Source organism: Apteryx rowi, unplaced genomic scaffold (assembly GCF_003343035.1).
Source record: "Apteryx rowi isolate R43461 unplaced genomic scaffold, aptRow1 scaffold_541, whole genome shotgun sequence".
In the NCBI taxonomy this organism is placed as follows: domain Eukaryota; kingdom Metazoa; phylum Chordata; class Aves; order Apterygiformes; family Apterygidae; genus Apteryx; species Apteryx rowi.
In genome coordinates this window covers 300,675-315,780 of record NW_020450807.1, presented here as the reverse complement: position 1 = coordinate 315,780, position 15,106 = coordinate 300,675, and the positions used below count along the sequence as shown (strand labels likewise).

The 15,106-nt window shown below is 35.3% G+C and overlaps 1 protein-coding gene across 2 annotated transcripts in view; it reads left to right on the top strand.

The window, feature by feature from the left end:
* The window catches only part of TMTC3 (transmembrane and tetratricopeptide repeat containing 3), a 36,440-nt gene that overhangs the window by 7,854 nt on the left and 13,480 nt on the right, over positions 1-15,106 (top strand). The window contains exons 3-9 of one of the 2 annotated variants that reach the window (XM_026081305.1): positions 91-201; positions 790-1,006; positions 2,575-2,793; positions 7,400-7,499; positions 8,194-8,309; positions 9,997-10,169; positions 11,040-11,292. In XM_026081305.1, coding sequence (XP_025937090.1) covers positions 818-1,006; positions 2,575-2,793; positions 7,400-7,499; positions 8,194-8,309; positions 9,997-10,169; positions 11,040-11,292 — 1,050 coding nt within the window. In that variant the 5' untranslated portion in view covers positions 91-201; positions 790-817. Of the gene's footprint in view, positions 1-61; positions 202-789; positions 1,007-2,574; positions 2,794-7,399; positions 7,500-8,193; positions 8,310-9,996; positions 10,170-11,039; positions 11,293-15,106 lie in introns of both variants that reach the window. The other variant, XM_026081306.1, reaches the window with a different exon arrangement.

Here is a 15,106-nt window from a genome sequence, read left to right as displayed (position 1 = left end):
TGGAGCTTAGGATGTTTATGGAAAATGGGAGAAAATAATGTAAGTTATAGTCCATTTGTAGTGTTTTCTTTGCATGCTATTTTTCTTTAGAGGGGACTTCCATAGACATTCATTGATATCAGAACGCTTGGGAGAGTTAGGGGAAAAAAATGACTTCATGAACTATGACCGATGAAAGTGAACAACGTGTGAGCTTCAATGGTAAGTTAAATTTTTTTAATGTTACAGATGGCCTTCTTTACCTGGCCTTGAACACTTTTATGAAGCTTTTTTTTTCTTCTATTTGTTCTTCAGAATATTTTTTTCTGAATTGTTTTTTAAACATTTTGTTTGTGAGAAACACACTTAAACCTAAAAACATGAATAATTAGCATACTGTCTGCCACTTGGATAACTTCCTATTCTGTGAATGTCAGCATGTTAATTTACTCAGTGTTCTAGAGCAGTTAATTTCACAGTTCTCAAATTTATAGCACTCATTTGAACTGCACAACTATCTGATGCAAATTAGATCACAGGTTATCCTCAATTTTACTTCTTTTTTTAGTAAAATATGAAATGCAGCCAAGAGACTGTATCTAGCTTGGTTGTGGGGAGAATTTTTTTTAAGGATTAGAATCTTCAATGACAGTGCACTAAATTGTTGATGAGACTTGAGGACCCTTTTAGATCTTTATTTTTAGAAATGAGTGTCAATATTTTAAAAGCTAATGCCTGTCCTAATTTGACTTTATTTATTAAGCTTAATTTTTCATTCAATAAAACTAAGTTTCTGTCCATATATTTCAGGTTTTGTCCACAAAAGCTCTTAGAGAAGATGGCTGATGTAAGCCTGAAGGAAGCAGCATTAATACTTGGTGTGGTGGCAGCCTGCTACTGGAACAGTCTCTTTTGTGGCTTTGTTTTTGATGATGTTTCAGCAATTTTGGACAATAAAGATTTACATCCTTCTACTCCTTTAAAAAATCTGTTTCAGAATGACTTCTGGGGGACTCCAATGTCTGAGGTAAACTGTCTATGAAACACTTCAAACACTTAGGAAATGGAACATTGAAATAAGCTTGCGGAGTTTTTAGACTTTTTTTTCCTAGTGTGGTTTTAACAGAATAGTTTGCTTCTGCTGGAATTTGTTGGTTGGTAGTTTGTACTATCAAATCAGGAACAGATGTGGTTTATATTCTCCCCCTTTGCTAAACAAAAGTATTTGTAAAAAATATGGAGAGTCCTATATCACACATCACGCTTCTGTGTAGTATTTAATTCCAATATAGAAATTAGACAAATCTGACTTTTCCCTTCCTCCTCCACAAGCTAGGCAATAATATTTATTTCTAATTTTAATCTGGAAGGAAAGTTACACAGTTAAACAACAAAATGTGGAAAACAGGAATTTAATACATCACATTTATTTGAGCAAGTATCTTTATTTGAATGCAGAGCTTTTGGTTTGTGTCTGAAAAGATGCATTGACATTAAAGCTGTTGATAAAAGATGTTAGGTAGCAGTGGTTCAAGATGAAGTTTGCATAAAGTTCAGAAAGGTACATGTGGTGTCACCAATGAGCCAAAAAAAAACCCCAAAAAAACTGACAGGCATAAGTGTTTTACCTATCAAGACATTCCTCCTTGTAATCATCACTTTTTCTTGTGTCCCTAATGTACAGGATTAGCACAATGTGAGATGCTGATTGCTAGCTGTGCAAAATAGACTTTGATAATTAATTTTCATAGCCTGTAATGAAAGCTTTCAAACTGTTTTTCAGATACCTTGTAGTCCTTGAGTCCAGTAATTTCAAATAGTGTTTTTCAACATGTTTTTGCTCCAAAGACCTCCTAACCTTGCGGAGAGGGGGAAAAGCCATTTCATTTCTAGTGCTGATTTTGCTCTTACAAACAAATGAAAGTCAGGTTAAATTTAATGAAATGAAAGTCAGGTTAATTTGAATGTTCATGGCCTTTTAAATATTTTCTGTCTTGTGTTTTTCTTGTTTGCATGTATGTGTAATTTTTTTCACCCTAGTTCTTTCTTACATTTTTTTCCTCTTTTTTATGGATATAATCATCAAAGGTCAATAGGCTGTAGGTTGGCAAATGCTTTTTTGAACAGGAAGGTAGTGTTAAGTAGAGTTTTTAAAAGGGATTATGGAAAGAGTATCTAAGAACCTACATATAAGCTCTGCTTACCTATTATACTGACAGACATTCTAAGAATATTTAGATAATACATTTAGCTTAGTCTACCAAAATTTTACTTTCTATAATGTTGATCTACAGCATAAAAATGACAGATTAATCAAAATACTTGAAAAATACATCAAAACAATTTGGAGGTTATAAAAATGGTCAGAATTAACTTCTCTCAATTTAACAATTAAATTTAATTTTAAATAATCCACCTTTTACTTTGCTAGATTTTTTTTGTTAGTATTACTGATTTTCAGGTCTTTATTTTGAAGGTGTATGCCTGTGAATAGCGGGGGAATACATGTACGCACAGATTTTTTTGAGATATTTTGGAATGAAAGGCACTTTACAAGTTGGTGGTGACTGACTTATTTATTTATTTCCTTTTTAGGAGAGGAGTCATAAATCTTACCGTCCCCTCACAGTCCTCACATTTCGCTTAAACTACTTGTTCAGCGAATTAAATGCAGTTTCTTACCACTTCCTAAATCTGGTCTTTCATATGGTGGTTTGTATAGTCTTCCTCAAGGTCTGTAAGCTTTTTCTGGACAGCAGGAGCAGTGTAGTTGCATCCTTGCTCTTTGCAGTGCACCCAATACATACTGAAGCGGTAGGTAAAGCCACAATATGTTTAATCTGTTGCTAAGCTAAGCTGTATTATTAACCTTAAATTTTATATTTTATGTGCGTGTTTATATATAATATCTCCAAAAAGTGTGTGTTTGTATTTGGACTTGGACTTGTGTTTGTACTCTGCCCTTTGCAAAGAAGAGCAATGGAGGTGACCAGCTTCTGGTTACTTCTGTGTGCTCAGAGTTATTTGGTATTCCATGCAGCTACTGAAAAATAATTAAAGAAACATACATTTAATTATGAAATAATTTGGGTTTCTGCCATGGGTATTCACTTTTATGATGACAGCTACTTCAGTTTACATGGATATTTGTGCATTCTGTGATGATCCATCTAGCATTGTATCCTGCAAGTACTTTGAACACCTCTTAATTCATTTTCAGAATTCATACATGTTTCTTTTAGCTAATCGCTGAGACTGTTCTCTCTGCGTTTTTATGCCCATATATCTATCTCAGCCAGACTTTTTTTCTAGAAATGTCGTAATTGCTATCCTAGATCAAACTTTAGGACTTTCTGTTTCAACATCCTCTATTTGACAGTGTCCAGTACTAGAAAGATGAAAGACACTTCTTGCCTCTTTCATATTTACTTTAGTTTTGATTCTAAATGAGCGTTTCGCTCGTATTAAGAGCAGCATTCATAAAAGCCATCTGATTGTATACTTTTTAATGCTCAGCCAGGCTTGGAGATTAGTGTCAGAAGTTCTGGATTTTTTTTCCTTTTTTCTTCTTTTTTGAATGCGGTATTGTTGGTTTTTGTTATGGCTTGTTTCTATCAGAGGCATTGATAAAGCAGATCTGTGTAATTCTCTGCTGCTATTTCTGCATCATGTAGCTTGGCTTTCTGTGCAGAGATTCACATTGGTTGAAAAGCCCATTCCCTTTTTTTTTTTTTCTCTATAGTCTTAGCTGATTTGGAATTCTCTATTTTACACTGAAACTTTCTAAAAATGTTTTAACCTTTTGCTTTTTGGGCGGTGTTATCCTGTAGGGTTTTTTTTTTCCCTATTATGAATTTTGAAGAGAAAAGGCTGCTATTATTTCATCTTATATTGTTGGCTTTTTTTTCCTGGTCTCTTTGGGCAAATAGTTCTCACCTCTAATTCTTGTCTTCTAAAGACGGAAATCCCTCTCAGCAATTCAACAGTCCTTACCTGTGTGTTTTGAGTAAGTCTTTATAGAAAATAATTTCATGTATTTTTTTTTAATTGGCTGCTTTTTGTGCACCTAATACGTCCTTTTGAGAGAAAGTCAGTGGCATGCTTCAAAACTGCAAAAGTTTAAAGCCTAAACATTTTCTTTTTCTTGCTTTTGTGCTTGGAAACACAAAACCCCATGTGATTAACATGGGGGAAATTATGGGTAAAATACAGTTGGTTTTTCTTTAAAGAACATATGTGTTTTAAGTTTCAAGGTTTGGCTTTGCCTCTTGAACAAGTATGGTAGCACCTTTGCAGGAGCATCAGAAAGTTGCTAGCGACTTACATTAGCGGTTCATGGCTTAGATCATCCCGCGTAATCTTATCACTTCCTTAATTCTTGATATGATGATTCTTTATCATGCTTGTTTATGAACTGTCAGATTCCATATGAGATTCCAGTAATACATTTAGTTGTTTTTAATACTGTGCAATAGAGTTACCAAAAAAATCATATAATGCCTTTAAAACGTTCTGTCTGTGTACCGAAAGATCATTGAATCGGGTAATGTGTTTTTTAAAAGCTACTAATTACAAATACAAAGCCAAGTAATTTGATGGTAAGTGTGTAATCACTGATATTTGCCACATGAGGGCACTTTAGGACTGTAATTATTAGAACTTGCTGCTGTACTTAAACCCTTATGGAATCTGGGATTTAAGTGCAGTTGCAATTGAATTCCTTTGCTGCTGTATTTATGTTCTCAAGAATCTGTTAAGAGGTCTCCTTCCCCTCTCCCAACTCCTTTCAATTTAAGCTTTCTCCTTTTCGGAAATACACTGTATTTTGTCCTTTTCAAGTGTTTGTATTGAGATGAATTCCACCTAACATGCTTGCAATCAAGAAAGGGTTCTTAGAGTTGACAGCTGTGATTTGTCCATGTGTATAAAAGGCAAGTCAACTGGGACTCTTCAAGTTTCCTTCCATGGACAGAGATTAAGTAATAACTAGCTGTGTTTTAGACTTTGAACTGGGGTGCTAACTAACTGTTCTCCAAACTTTAATGAAACTTCCTAAGCAGGACTCATTCCTAGTTTTTGTTCCTTTTGCTGGTATAAAATGCATCTGAACTGAATTCCTTCAATTTAGTCTCCTAATATTATTCCCCTGCACAGGAGTTTCAAATAGCGGATGCAATACGTGAAAGTTTCAAACCTTTACTTATCTTGTGATAAATTAATTTTCCCTGAAAAATTAGCAGAGCAGGCTAAATAGAGAAGAATTGTGCTTGACTTCGGAGAGAAGCTGGGCTCTTGTGGTGGTGATATATCACTTTTTGAGGAAAAAATTTTGAGAAAAGTATTTGAATAACACCATCATAGTCTCCCAGATTATAAAGTCACATTTGACATTGTCTCTGGAATTCCAATTCATTCTACCTAGTATGCTACTCTTCTGGCCAAGAGGCATGCGGGTCCATTTACAGCTATGGGATGTTAACTAACCTTGGGGATGCTAAAATTTTTTCTCATAAATCACTGTTATATTCAGAAATGGAATCTCTCTTCTCTTGGTGCCTTGTCTGGGGAATGTAGAAGCACACTACAACAGTTACTCTACTAATGATCTCTTTCAACCTATCTCCAGACTACACTCTCCTTAATACCTGTCTCGGTGCTGAACAATTTTGTGATTCCAGACGAGGAATCCTTGAAGCATCTTAAGACATTTTGGAAACAAACACCTATGTGCTATCCAAAATGTTATAAAAACTCTGATGTCCTATCAATTGTGAAATATACTTTGTCCAAGCATGATTCAGTGAGTCCTTTTGCAAAATTAAGCTGTTTCCAAAAGAAGCATCAGAAAGTGATTTCAATATTCAGATTTGAATACTTTTCTTTACATTCTGACCTTGAATCTCGAGTTGCTTTCTCTTTATGCTGTGCTGGATAAATTATGCTTGACCAAGAATGCACCTAGAAATAAAAACGTCAAGCTGGGGCTGGATGGCTGAAAGTCAGGCTTCATCATCATAATTAAATGGTGAGCTATGAGGTTTTCTTAGCCGAATATGACTTTCTGTCTCAGGATAGCATGCCATTTTACAAGCAGCTTATTTGCAAAAATTTAAATGTAGTCAAAGACATTACAAAAGAGGGCCGATTAGGAGTAAAGGCAGCCCTACAGGGTATTTTGGTCAGATCAGCAGCTACTGCAGTAACTGTTAACATAGTAGTCTGCCTTTGGCTGTTGGTCGCAACTTAGCTTCATTCAGAAAACATACCCTGTACACAGAAAATGTAGCCTGTATTTCATTAGGGATTCTGAAGTAACCTTCTGCCCTATGGATTTTAGCACTTCTTCATAAAATAATCATAAAATCTATTCCTCTCTGTCTCACTACCAAGCGGGGCAGTACCTGCAATAATTTAATATTGTCAGCCAGATTGTCATACAAAAGATTGCCAAACCTATAGTAAAGCCTTAGTCATTCTTAAACTGTGTTGCAAGAGCTTGCCATCAATGTATTGATAACTCTTGACTGTTCAGATAAGAGCTGCCATAGCACCAGTCAAGTGATCACTTCTTTCAGATCTGTTCAGTCACTCCTACAAGATAGAACAAAATTGACTATGGTAGTTTCTATAAGCCACTGTCTACAGGGATATGTTGCCAGGATGTGTATGTAAGACAGTCCTTGTCACACCTTACTTACAGCTCTTACTGATGAAAGGTTTTATGAAGATAGCAGTCATAATCCTGCCCAATTTGCCTCAGCTGATATTTGCAGCTGGTGTTACTGAAGATTTTTAAAGAAGTGCAGCATTTCAGTTGCTTCGTTGATAGTGGTGCTTATGGGCGCGTCAGGGTGGCTGGTGGCCACTTGTTATCAGTGTTCTTGAATTCAGTCCTGGTTGAACTGAAAGCATCCATGCTATTGGTAGCCTTTTCTGTTTGGTTTACAGGTCTTGGCTGTGCATATCCTGATAGCGTATCAGTCATGCACTATTCAGTACTCAGTGAGAAAGCCAGGCAGAATAGCTTATTGTGTGTATTTTAATGAAGCGGCTGACAAAGATGGGAACTGCAGGAGAGCAGAGAAACAGTCCCTTTTTTGATGGATCACCTGTGACTTTTCAACTGTCAGTCCAGGACCAGTAATTGTCAGAGTAATTCAATAACTACATAGACAAAGAAGAAAAAACATTTAGTAACCTGTCACTGTAGTATTCCAAAATATGGTAGTTAGTTTGGAACCCTCCCTGCACACAGCCACACTGTGATTCCTCCGTCTCCCCTCAGAGGCATAGGGCACAAGCATGACCTTCTTGGAGAAGAATAAATAAAATAAGAATAAGGATGTAGGATCTGTTCTTAAAATCCATAGTAACTAGCGAAATAATCTCTTCCCCCCCCCCCCTTCTTCTTCCTTTTTAGGTAACTGGGGTTGTGGGCAGAGCAGAACTCTTATCATCTATATTTTTTCTAGCTGCTTTTTTGTCATACACTAAATCAAAAGGGCCAGATAATACCATAGGTAAGTGACTGACAAATATACATGTAGCTTCATATCTGTATTGGTGGTAATAGAGCTCTTAACAAATACATCTGTGTTACTATTTTATTAAGCAATTGTGTACATGAAAAAAATCTTCAGGCCCAAGATATCCATGTAATATTACAAATAATATTTTGCATCATAAATTGCCTTTTTTCAAGATAAAGAGCTTTTTAAGTTGTTTTGTAAAACCTAGAATTCTCTAATGAGTAGGTGATTCCTGCACTGATTTTTATTAGTGCAAATAGTGAAAATATGCTGGGATGCATTGGACTGTACTAAATCAGCTGCAGAATGGAGATATAGGAGTCTTGCCTATTTTCTAAGTGACTTTGTGAAAATTCATGACTGCCTTTAAACATTTAATTTGAAAAGGTATTTTGGTGAGTTAGGAAAGTTTGTTTGTTTTCTTTTTTATCAGAATGCCATATATTGGTCTTTTGCCTTTCATTCAATTTTTAAATTTTAAGGGAGGCAGTTGTAAAACTGACAGGTCTATATTATCTTTTTGTAAAGAGAATCTCCCCTTTGATACCATATGATATTGAAAAAGTTTCTAGATTTTGTGTAAGCGTAAAGAGCCTAATTTCAGCTTTTAAGTTAGTTTGGTTTATTAAATGATTGTTTGTGCTGTAAGATGAAACGTTTTTAATCGTGTCTTTTTGACTTGCAGTGTGGACTCCAATTGCAGTGACGGTGTTTCTAGTAGCTGTTGCAACATTGTGTAAAGAACAAGGAATAACAGTAGTGGGAATATGCTGTGTATATGAAGTATTTATTGCTCAAGGGGTAAGATGTGGTTGAAAGATCAGATTTCTTCTCAGGAGTTCTGTAATGAGGCATTAAATATTCAGAAGCTTCGTATTTCATCACTGATTTTGTCAGTTTAGGCTAATTCTATAGTTTTACACTTTTCAGATGTTCCTTTGACTCAATATTTAAAATGCATGAGTCATGGGAGAGAATCAAATGCCTTCTAAGTTGTTTTTTATATATTATGCAGAGATGTTACCAAATACATTTGATAAAGAATTGGCATGTCTTAACTAAAACCTGAGGTTTTAATCGACAGGTTTGCAAAGACCAGCATGTAACAGAGTTGATTAAAGTCCGAGGTGTGTAAAGATAGAGGCATTGTTCGTTTTTAATTACTTTAGCAAAAATAGAGAACACATTATTTGCAAATGGCTTCCATCACATGCTAATGAACAACCAGATGTTCTGGAGTAGTCTTATTTGAATCAGTAATATTTTTATGAAATTTGTCACTCTAAAAAATCCTTTAAATTTAATTTCTAATCTCATAAGTTTCTTCTTGAGTATTGATATTTCAGTAAGTTAATAGTAATTTTTCTTTTGTCTGGAAAAACAAGTGATGTTCTCACAATGAGAAGTTTTGGCTTTTTAATAGTAAAACCATATGCAATTTAAAAATATGAAAACATATTGTAAGAATATCTTTCTAGTTTACCATTCCTTAATTATTTTAAGGAATATTTTGCAAAAACTGCAACAGTAAAAGCCAAAGGGTTGTCTGTCTTCATCATATATATTAAGGCTAAAATGTCAAAATCACATTTTTGTGTTTGCAGAAATATTTCTTCTAACTAGTGGCTTTGCACATCCAATGTATAAGCACACAGTTTTCAAAGTGGATTTCTAAGGAAATCACCTGTATGTGACTGTGCTTTTCAAACCACTCCTCCTCTCTTGTGACTCTTGATCTGATCCTCAGTTTCATTAAAGTTTAACAAATTTGTGTAGGTCAACTGAGTAGAAAAGATAAAACACGAACTGGTGCCTCTGCTGAGAGCACTGGTATAGTAGCATGAACGAAGTCTTCAACCAGTTCTCAAAACTTGTCTATACCTGTATTTCAGCCAGTATATGTGAAGCAGTAAATCATCCCCAGCACAAGACTTGAAGACATAGGGAAGGAAGTGGGCACACAGTGAAGAAATTGGGGTGCATAATGGGGAACTGTGCAAGATCATAATGTTCATGAAGCAGGGACAGTTGGGATTACTGCAGCAGAGAAATAAAATAGAAATCCAGAGCTAAGCAGGCAATAGTATTTCCACAGTTCCTATAATACTTTTTGAACAAATTTTCAAAGGGACAAATAATTTTGAAAATGGTGATATCTCTCTTTCAAAATTTATTTCATGGTCAAATTTTATATATTGAATTCTGTATTTGAAGACAGGTTAAATGTTTAACACATCAGTGCAAAATATGGGATTACAAGAAAATGTTTGAGTTCAGCTATGATAATGTTAGCAAAAATACTCAAATAGAATTTTTTGATTAGGTGGATTTCTTCTGAGAGGAGGAGTCGAATGAGTGAAGCTGAGTTAAGTTTAACTATTTGGAGCAGGCACTCACAGAAACCCAAAGAAAAAAGATCAGAGAACTAAAATTCGTGTAAAGGATTAGTGAGTACACTGTCTGATAATAAACTATTTTTCCTTTGCAGTACACCTTGCCAGTGCTGTTGGACACAGCTGTACAGATTCTTCAAGGGAAGGGCAGTATCCCTTTCTCTATGCTCCAAACACTGCTAAAGCTCATTGTCCTGATGTTCAGTACACTGCTTCTTGTTGTAGTCAGAGTCCAGGTTATTCAGTCGCAACTTCCAGTGTTTACAAGGTAATATGAAAGTGTTTCTTATTTACAGATATTGATAAATAAGATGTGGCTTAATGAGGTCTGAATAAAATGCTGAAAACTACTTCACCTAAAATGTCTAGTAACTTACTTTAATATTGTTAGGTAATGACTATACAATATTATTTCTGTGAAATCAGTAACTAGTGTATTTCAGTAACTGCTGACAAGAGCATCCGAAATACTGAGGTGTCTGAGAAGGCATTAATTTTTAAACACTTGTGGTTCTTAGTTGGTTCTAATACTCCAGAGATTAAATATTTTATTAATGAAGTTTTTTTATTGGTCATGTTTTTTGAATCTTAGATGAGTACTTCAGAACTTCTTAAAAGTTTTTTCTCATCTACACATGAAATAATTCTTGTTTTTCAGATACCTACTATGCAGAAAGTATAGTTAACTTCAGATACAGTGCTTAAAATTTAGTATATAGGAATAATGTTAGAACTGAAAAACTGTAATTTATCTTAAAAGTAATCTTTGTTGTGAGATATGTAAAAATGCAAGAATCTAATATTCTCCCCAAAAATTGGGCCTTTTTTTTTTTCTCCAAACCAAGGACCGTTGACCCAATTTTAGCAAAAGTGATGTAGTCATTCTCAGTTTATTGAAGCTTAAGCTGATTATATCCCAGACCAGTTTCTTGAAGAAACATAGAGGAGCCTCAGTCCTATGCTGAGATATATCATGTCTGGTTCCTGAGCTACACACTTGACAAACGCAGAAAGATTAGTATTTTGTACATGGCTGTAACCAGCAATTCTAGCTATGAATTTAGAGTTTGCTGGTGCCTGGGCATGAACTCAAGTCCATAACTTTTTTTTTTCCTCTTTCTCCTTCCTTTTGTTTTAGGTTTGATAACCCAGCTGCTGTAAGTCCATCTCCAGCAAGGCAGCTGACTTTCAACTACCTCCTCCCTGTAAATGCTTGGCTTCTTCTCAACCCCTCAGAATTATGCTGTGACTGGACAATGGGAACTATCCCTCTTGTGGAGTCTTTGTTAGATGTCAGAAATGTTGCCACTCTTACGTTCTTTTGCTTTCTGGGATCTTTGATTGTCTTCGGTCTCCGATATCCTGGGGATTCCTCCAAGACTGTATTGATGGTATGAATGTTGCATGGTTTTTGTCCTTTTCTTGCAGGAATATAGCTGGCTCTGGATGTTTGATCACATGCCTCAGTCTGCTGTAACCCAGTGATTTTAATGCATCTGGTTGTGTGCTAGAATGAACACAAAAGAAAAGAGGAAAACGGTTGCAACAACAATACTGTTAACTCACAATTAACAGTACTCTGTTTACTCTGTCAGGAAAGAGATTGAGAAACACAGGCAAGAGATGAGAATAAATATGCCCAGTGTTATGTATTTGCAAACCATATTGTGGCCCTCAGATATTCAAAACTCAGCTAACAAACTTGGAGTTTCACTAGAGTCTGCGTACATTTTAAGGATCAGAATGCATTTTGATCCTGTGACATGTCTACATTATTTAAATGTCAACAATTATTCCGCATGTTTGCCAAGTGTATTTATTTGTAAATATTATGAAATACAGATGAACACATTTACTCAATTATTTTTCCTTATTTAAAAAAAAAACATATTTTGGCATTTAAGGGCCTAAGTTTTCCTCTCTTGTTGATGTTCTCTTAAGACACTCTTCTGTAGACTTTTCCATATTTTAAGGGAAAATTAAATTTCCTCAGCCTAGTAATATACAGCCTTAAAACTGAAATGGATTTACAGGAAAGAATATTTTGGAGGAAGTGGAAAGGAGCAAAGGAGACAGCTAGTACTTTTTTTTGTCTGAAAACACTCACCTTTTGGGTTGCTGACTTTTCAGAATTTCACAAGATTATTGATCAGCTGAGATAATGTTTCTTATTATTAAATCAGTGATGTAATTATGTCTACAACAAACACACTCATACCAGCATGCCTGAATCTTAGTCTGCCTCAGTAGTAATGTGGGGTTCTTTATATGTAACCTCAGCCAAAAGTTGCATGTGGGTGGGAATATTTACGCACAATTTAAGACTAAGTACTTTTTTTTGCTAATCAGCTGACAAATTTGATTCACTTCAAAGAGACCTATCATATAGTTATAGCTTTGACTAATATGATTATTCTTGCCATGTTGTAGAAGCAAGGAGAATTGTTTCACTAGAAAATCAGTTTCCAAATTCAGGATAAGAGGCTTCATCAGCAATACTACAGCTCATTTTCACTGTGTATGAACAAAAGAGACCCAGGTAGCTGATTGATATACGAAATGTGCAAAATGACTTACCCAGAAAATCATAATTTAAAAATATAACTTTGGACAATGCATATTTAAATGGATAATTGTGTCTTTGAGAAATGTTAATGTTTTGCAGCACTTAAAAATGTGAAGCGGTAGCTTAATTACCTCTTGCTTAGATAAGGTGAAACTATTTTCCTCCAATGCACTGAAGGTAGTAGAAATGTGTATGGGTGGGGGAAGGATTTCGTCTTTTTCAGAGGATGTCTCTTAAACCTTGAGAATCCTTATTTCCCTGCTTTTCTCTCTGCTCCCTCCTCAGTGAAGTTCGTAAGGGAGAAGGGTTAATGGAGTTCTGAACATACATAGTAGTAAGTCAGTGTTTGTTCTAGTTTTATAAAATATATATTTGTATTATTCCAAGTGGTTTTCATAGGAAGGGACTTCCAAGGTCATTTTGTCCAGCCTGCCAGCTACAATGTGGCTTAACATATTATTATCCTTGTTTAATGAAAGTTACTTTCCATAGCTTAATTATATACATATATTATGTATATAACCTGTATGACTGATTTTTTTTTTTTTTTCCAGGCATAGTATCTGAATGCCTGGAAGCTAATTTCTTAGGAAATGAGAATGCAATATCATATATTAAAACAATTAATTGTTATGTACTATAACATGCAACAACACTATAGATAAAAACATATTTCTGCCTTCCAGTAAGCTGTTAATGTCCTGGTGTAGATAGTTCTTCTGCCTTCCCATGGCAGGAAACTTTCTTCTGTGTGACTTCTCAGTCTGACCTATTAAAAAAAATCATAGAACCATCTTTAAAGTGAACAAACTGAATCTTATGCAGTTTATGGCAATTTTGTAGGTAATTATGTTGAATTACTATTTCTAAAATTTATTGTTGTTTTGATACTCAGTTCTGCCAATAAAAGCCTGAATTTGTGCTAGTCAAAGTAAGCTATTTCCCTGGCAGGCATAAATTCTGTGTGCCATCTGCATGGATGCCACGTTGTTTGTATCAGTATAAAGGTGGCTTTAGCACAATACATTTGGTACCATGACTGTATGCACCGTTTGATACTTTATAATAGTCTTGAAAAGGAGTGACTAGGAGCCTTGAAAATCTCTAGCATGTTTTGGAAGCCTCATCTATCAGCCCAGTGTTACGAATGAACATTCTGCCGCTATCTTACTGCATAAACGTGTCGTCAAAAAAAAAAAAAAGCCTTCAAGAGAGATCAGGCAGGTCTCATGCTGAAGCCTAATCTAAGGAAAAGGTCTCAAATTCCTTTCGTTTGAGATCAGCAAAAGTACAACTTTAAACCTGCTGCAGAAATAAAGAAGTTTATTTGGACTTTGCAAAGGAAATGCAAAGGAGAGGCATCCAGAATGCAGAAGAGAAAGGAGGCCACAAGTATGTCTGAGTATGTCTTTCCATACTTGCTGATATGGATATAGAGTTGGGTGCTGTACTGCATGTGGGACAAGGACAAGACAGAAGACAGGTTTCCTCCTCCTACATCCACAAGTGACAGTGGACCCTCCACACATCTCCAGAAGCAGTGTCACATGGTAAACTCGCTAATGAGAGATACAAAAGATGAAAGACCCATTTTCAGTCAGCATCTCTTTGATACCAGTCACCTCTGGGGGAAAATGACTTAGGTAAGTGGATGTATTTGTTTCATTTTGTTTTACTTTAATTTTTTGTCATGGGACTTGAAATTTCCTTTTCAAAATAACAGCTAGAACTGGGAAAACATAAAATAGATGAATTGCTCTTTTGAAGTAGTTTATTTTACCAGCTGACAATATTAAACAAACTAACAGAAAATGGGATTATATATTTTAAATAAAACCACATGCTTTGACACATTGATGTCATTATGTTGCTGGAAATAATCAATTATTTTGACAGTAGAAAAGGACATGCCCTGGAAACAATATACGAGCAATTAAATTCTCTTATTTTTTGTTTATTTTATCCCTGTGAACAGTCAGATAACTTGACTGTCAGACTAAGTGACCTTTATAAATAGGTTACAATATAAATATTGAAAATGTTGAATACTAAGAATAGTACAGATCTAGAATTACTTTAGTGGCTTTGCACTTGGTTTTAGAATTAAGCAGCGATCACAGCCCTTTCTGTTTATGGAATTTGTTGGGTATAGGTGTTCCTTTGTTGCTGGCAAAATTTTAGTTTTTTGTTATCTCTTAATATTTGCTAAGCGTCCCAAACATGTATTGCTTTACCCCCCCCCCCAGCCTAACACCACCTTTCCCGCCCCCTACCCTCCAGCCCCTGTGATGGGACAGCTCTGCTATTACTTGACCACAAACTTTGGTAGATTATTACTGTATAAATGTCATGAACAGACGGTTATCCTTAGTTTTCCTGGAGAGAGCATTTGACACTTTCAAGTGATGTATCTGCCAAGATGTCAGTACTTCTAAATTTAGCAATACTTATTCCTACAATCCCTGTGCTGACAGCACAAGCTTTGAAATATTTCTTTGTGTATAATGCCAGGAGCTTTTGAGTGGTCCTGTAGCAGTTCAGATACTCTTCATACTTTACCGTTGTATTTTAGAGTGTTGTCATACGCTTTTTTTTCTGCCTGCATACTTTAATGATTTCTGTTTTGTTTTTCTTATCAG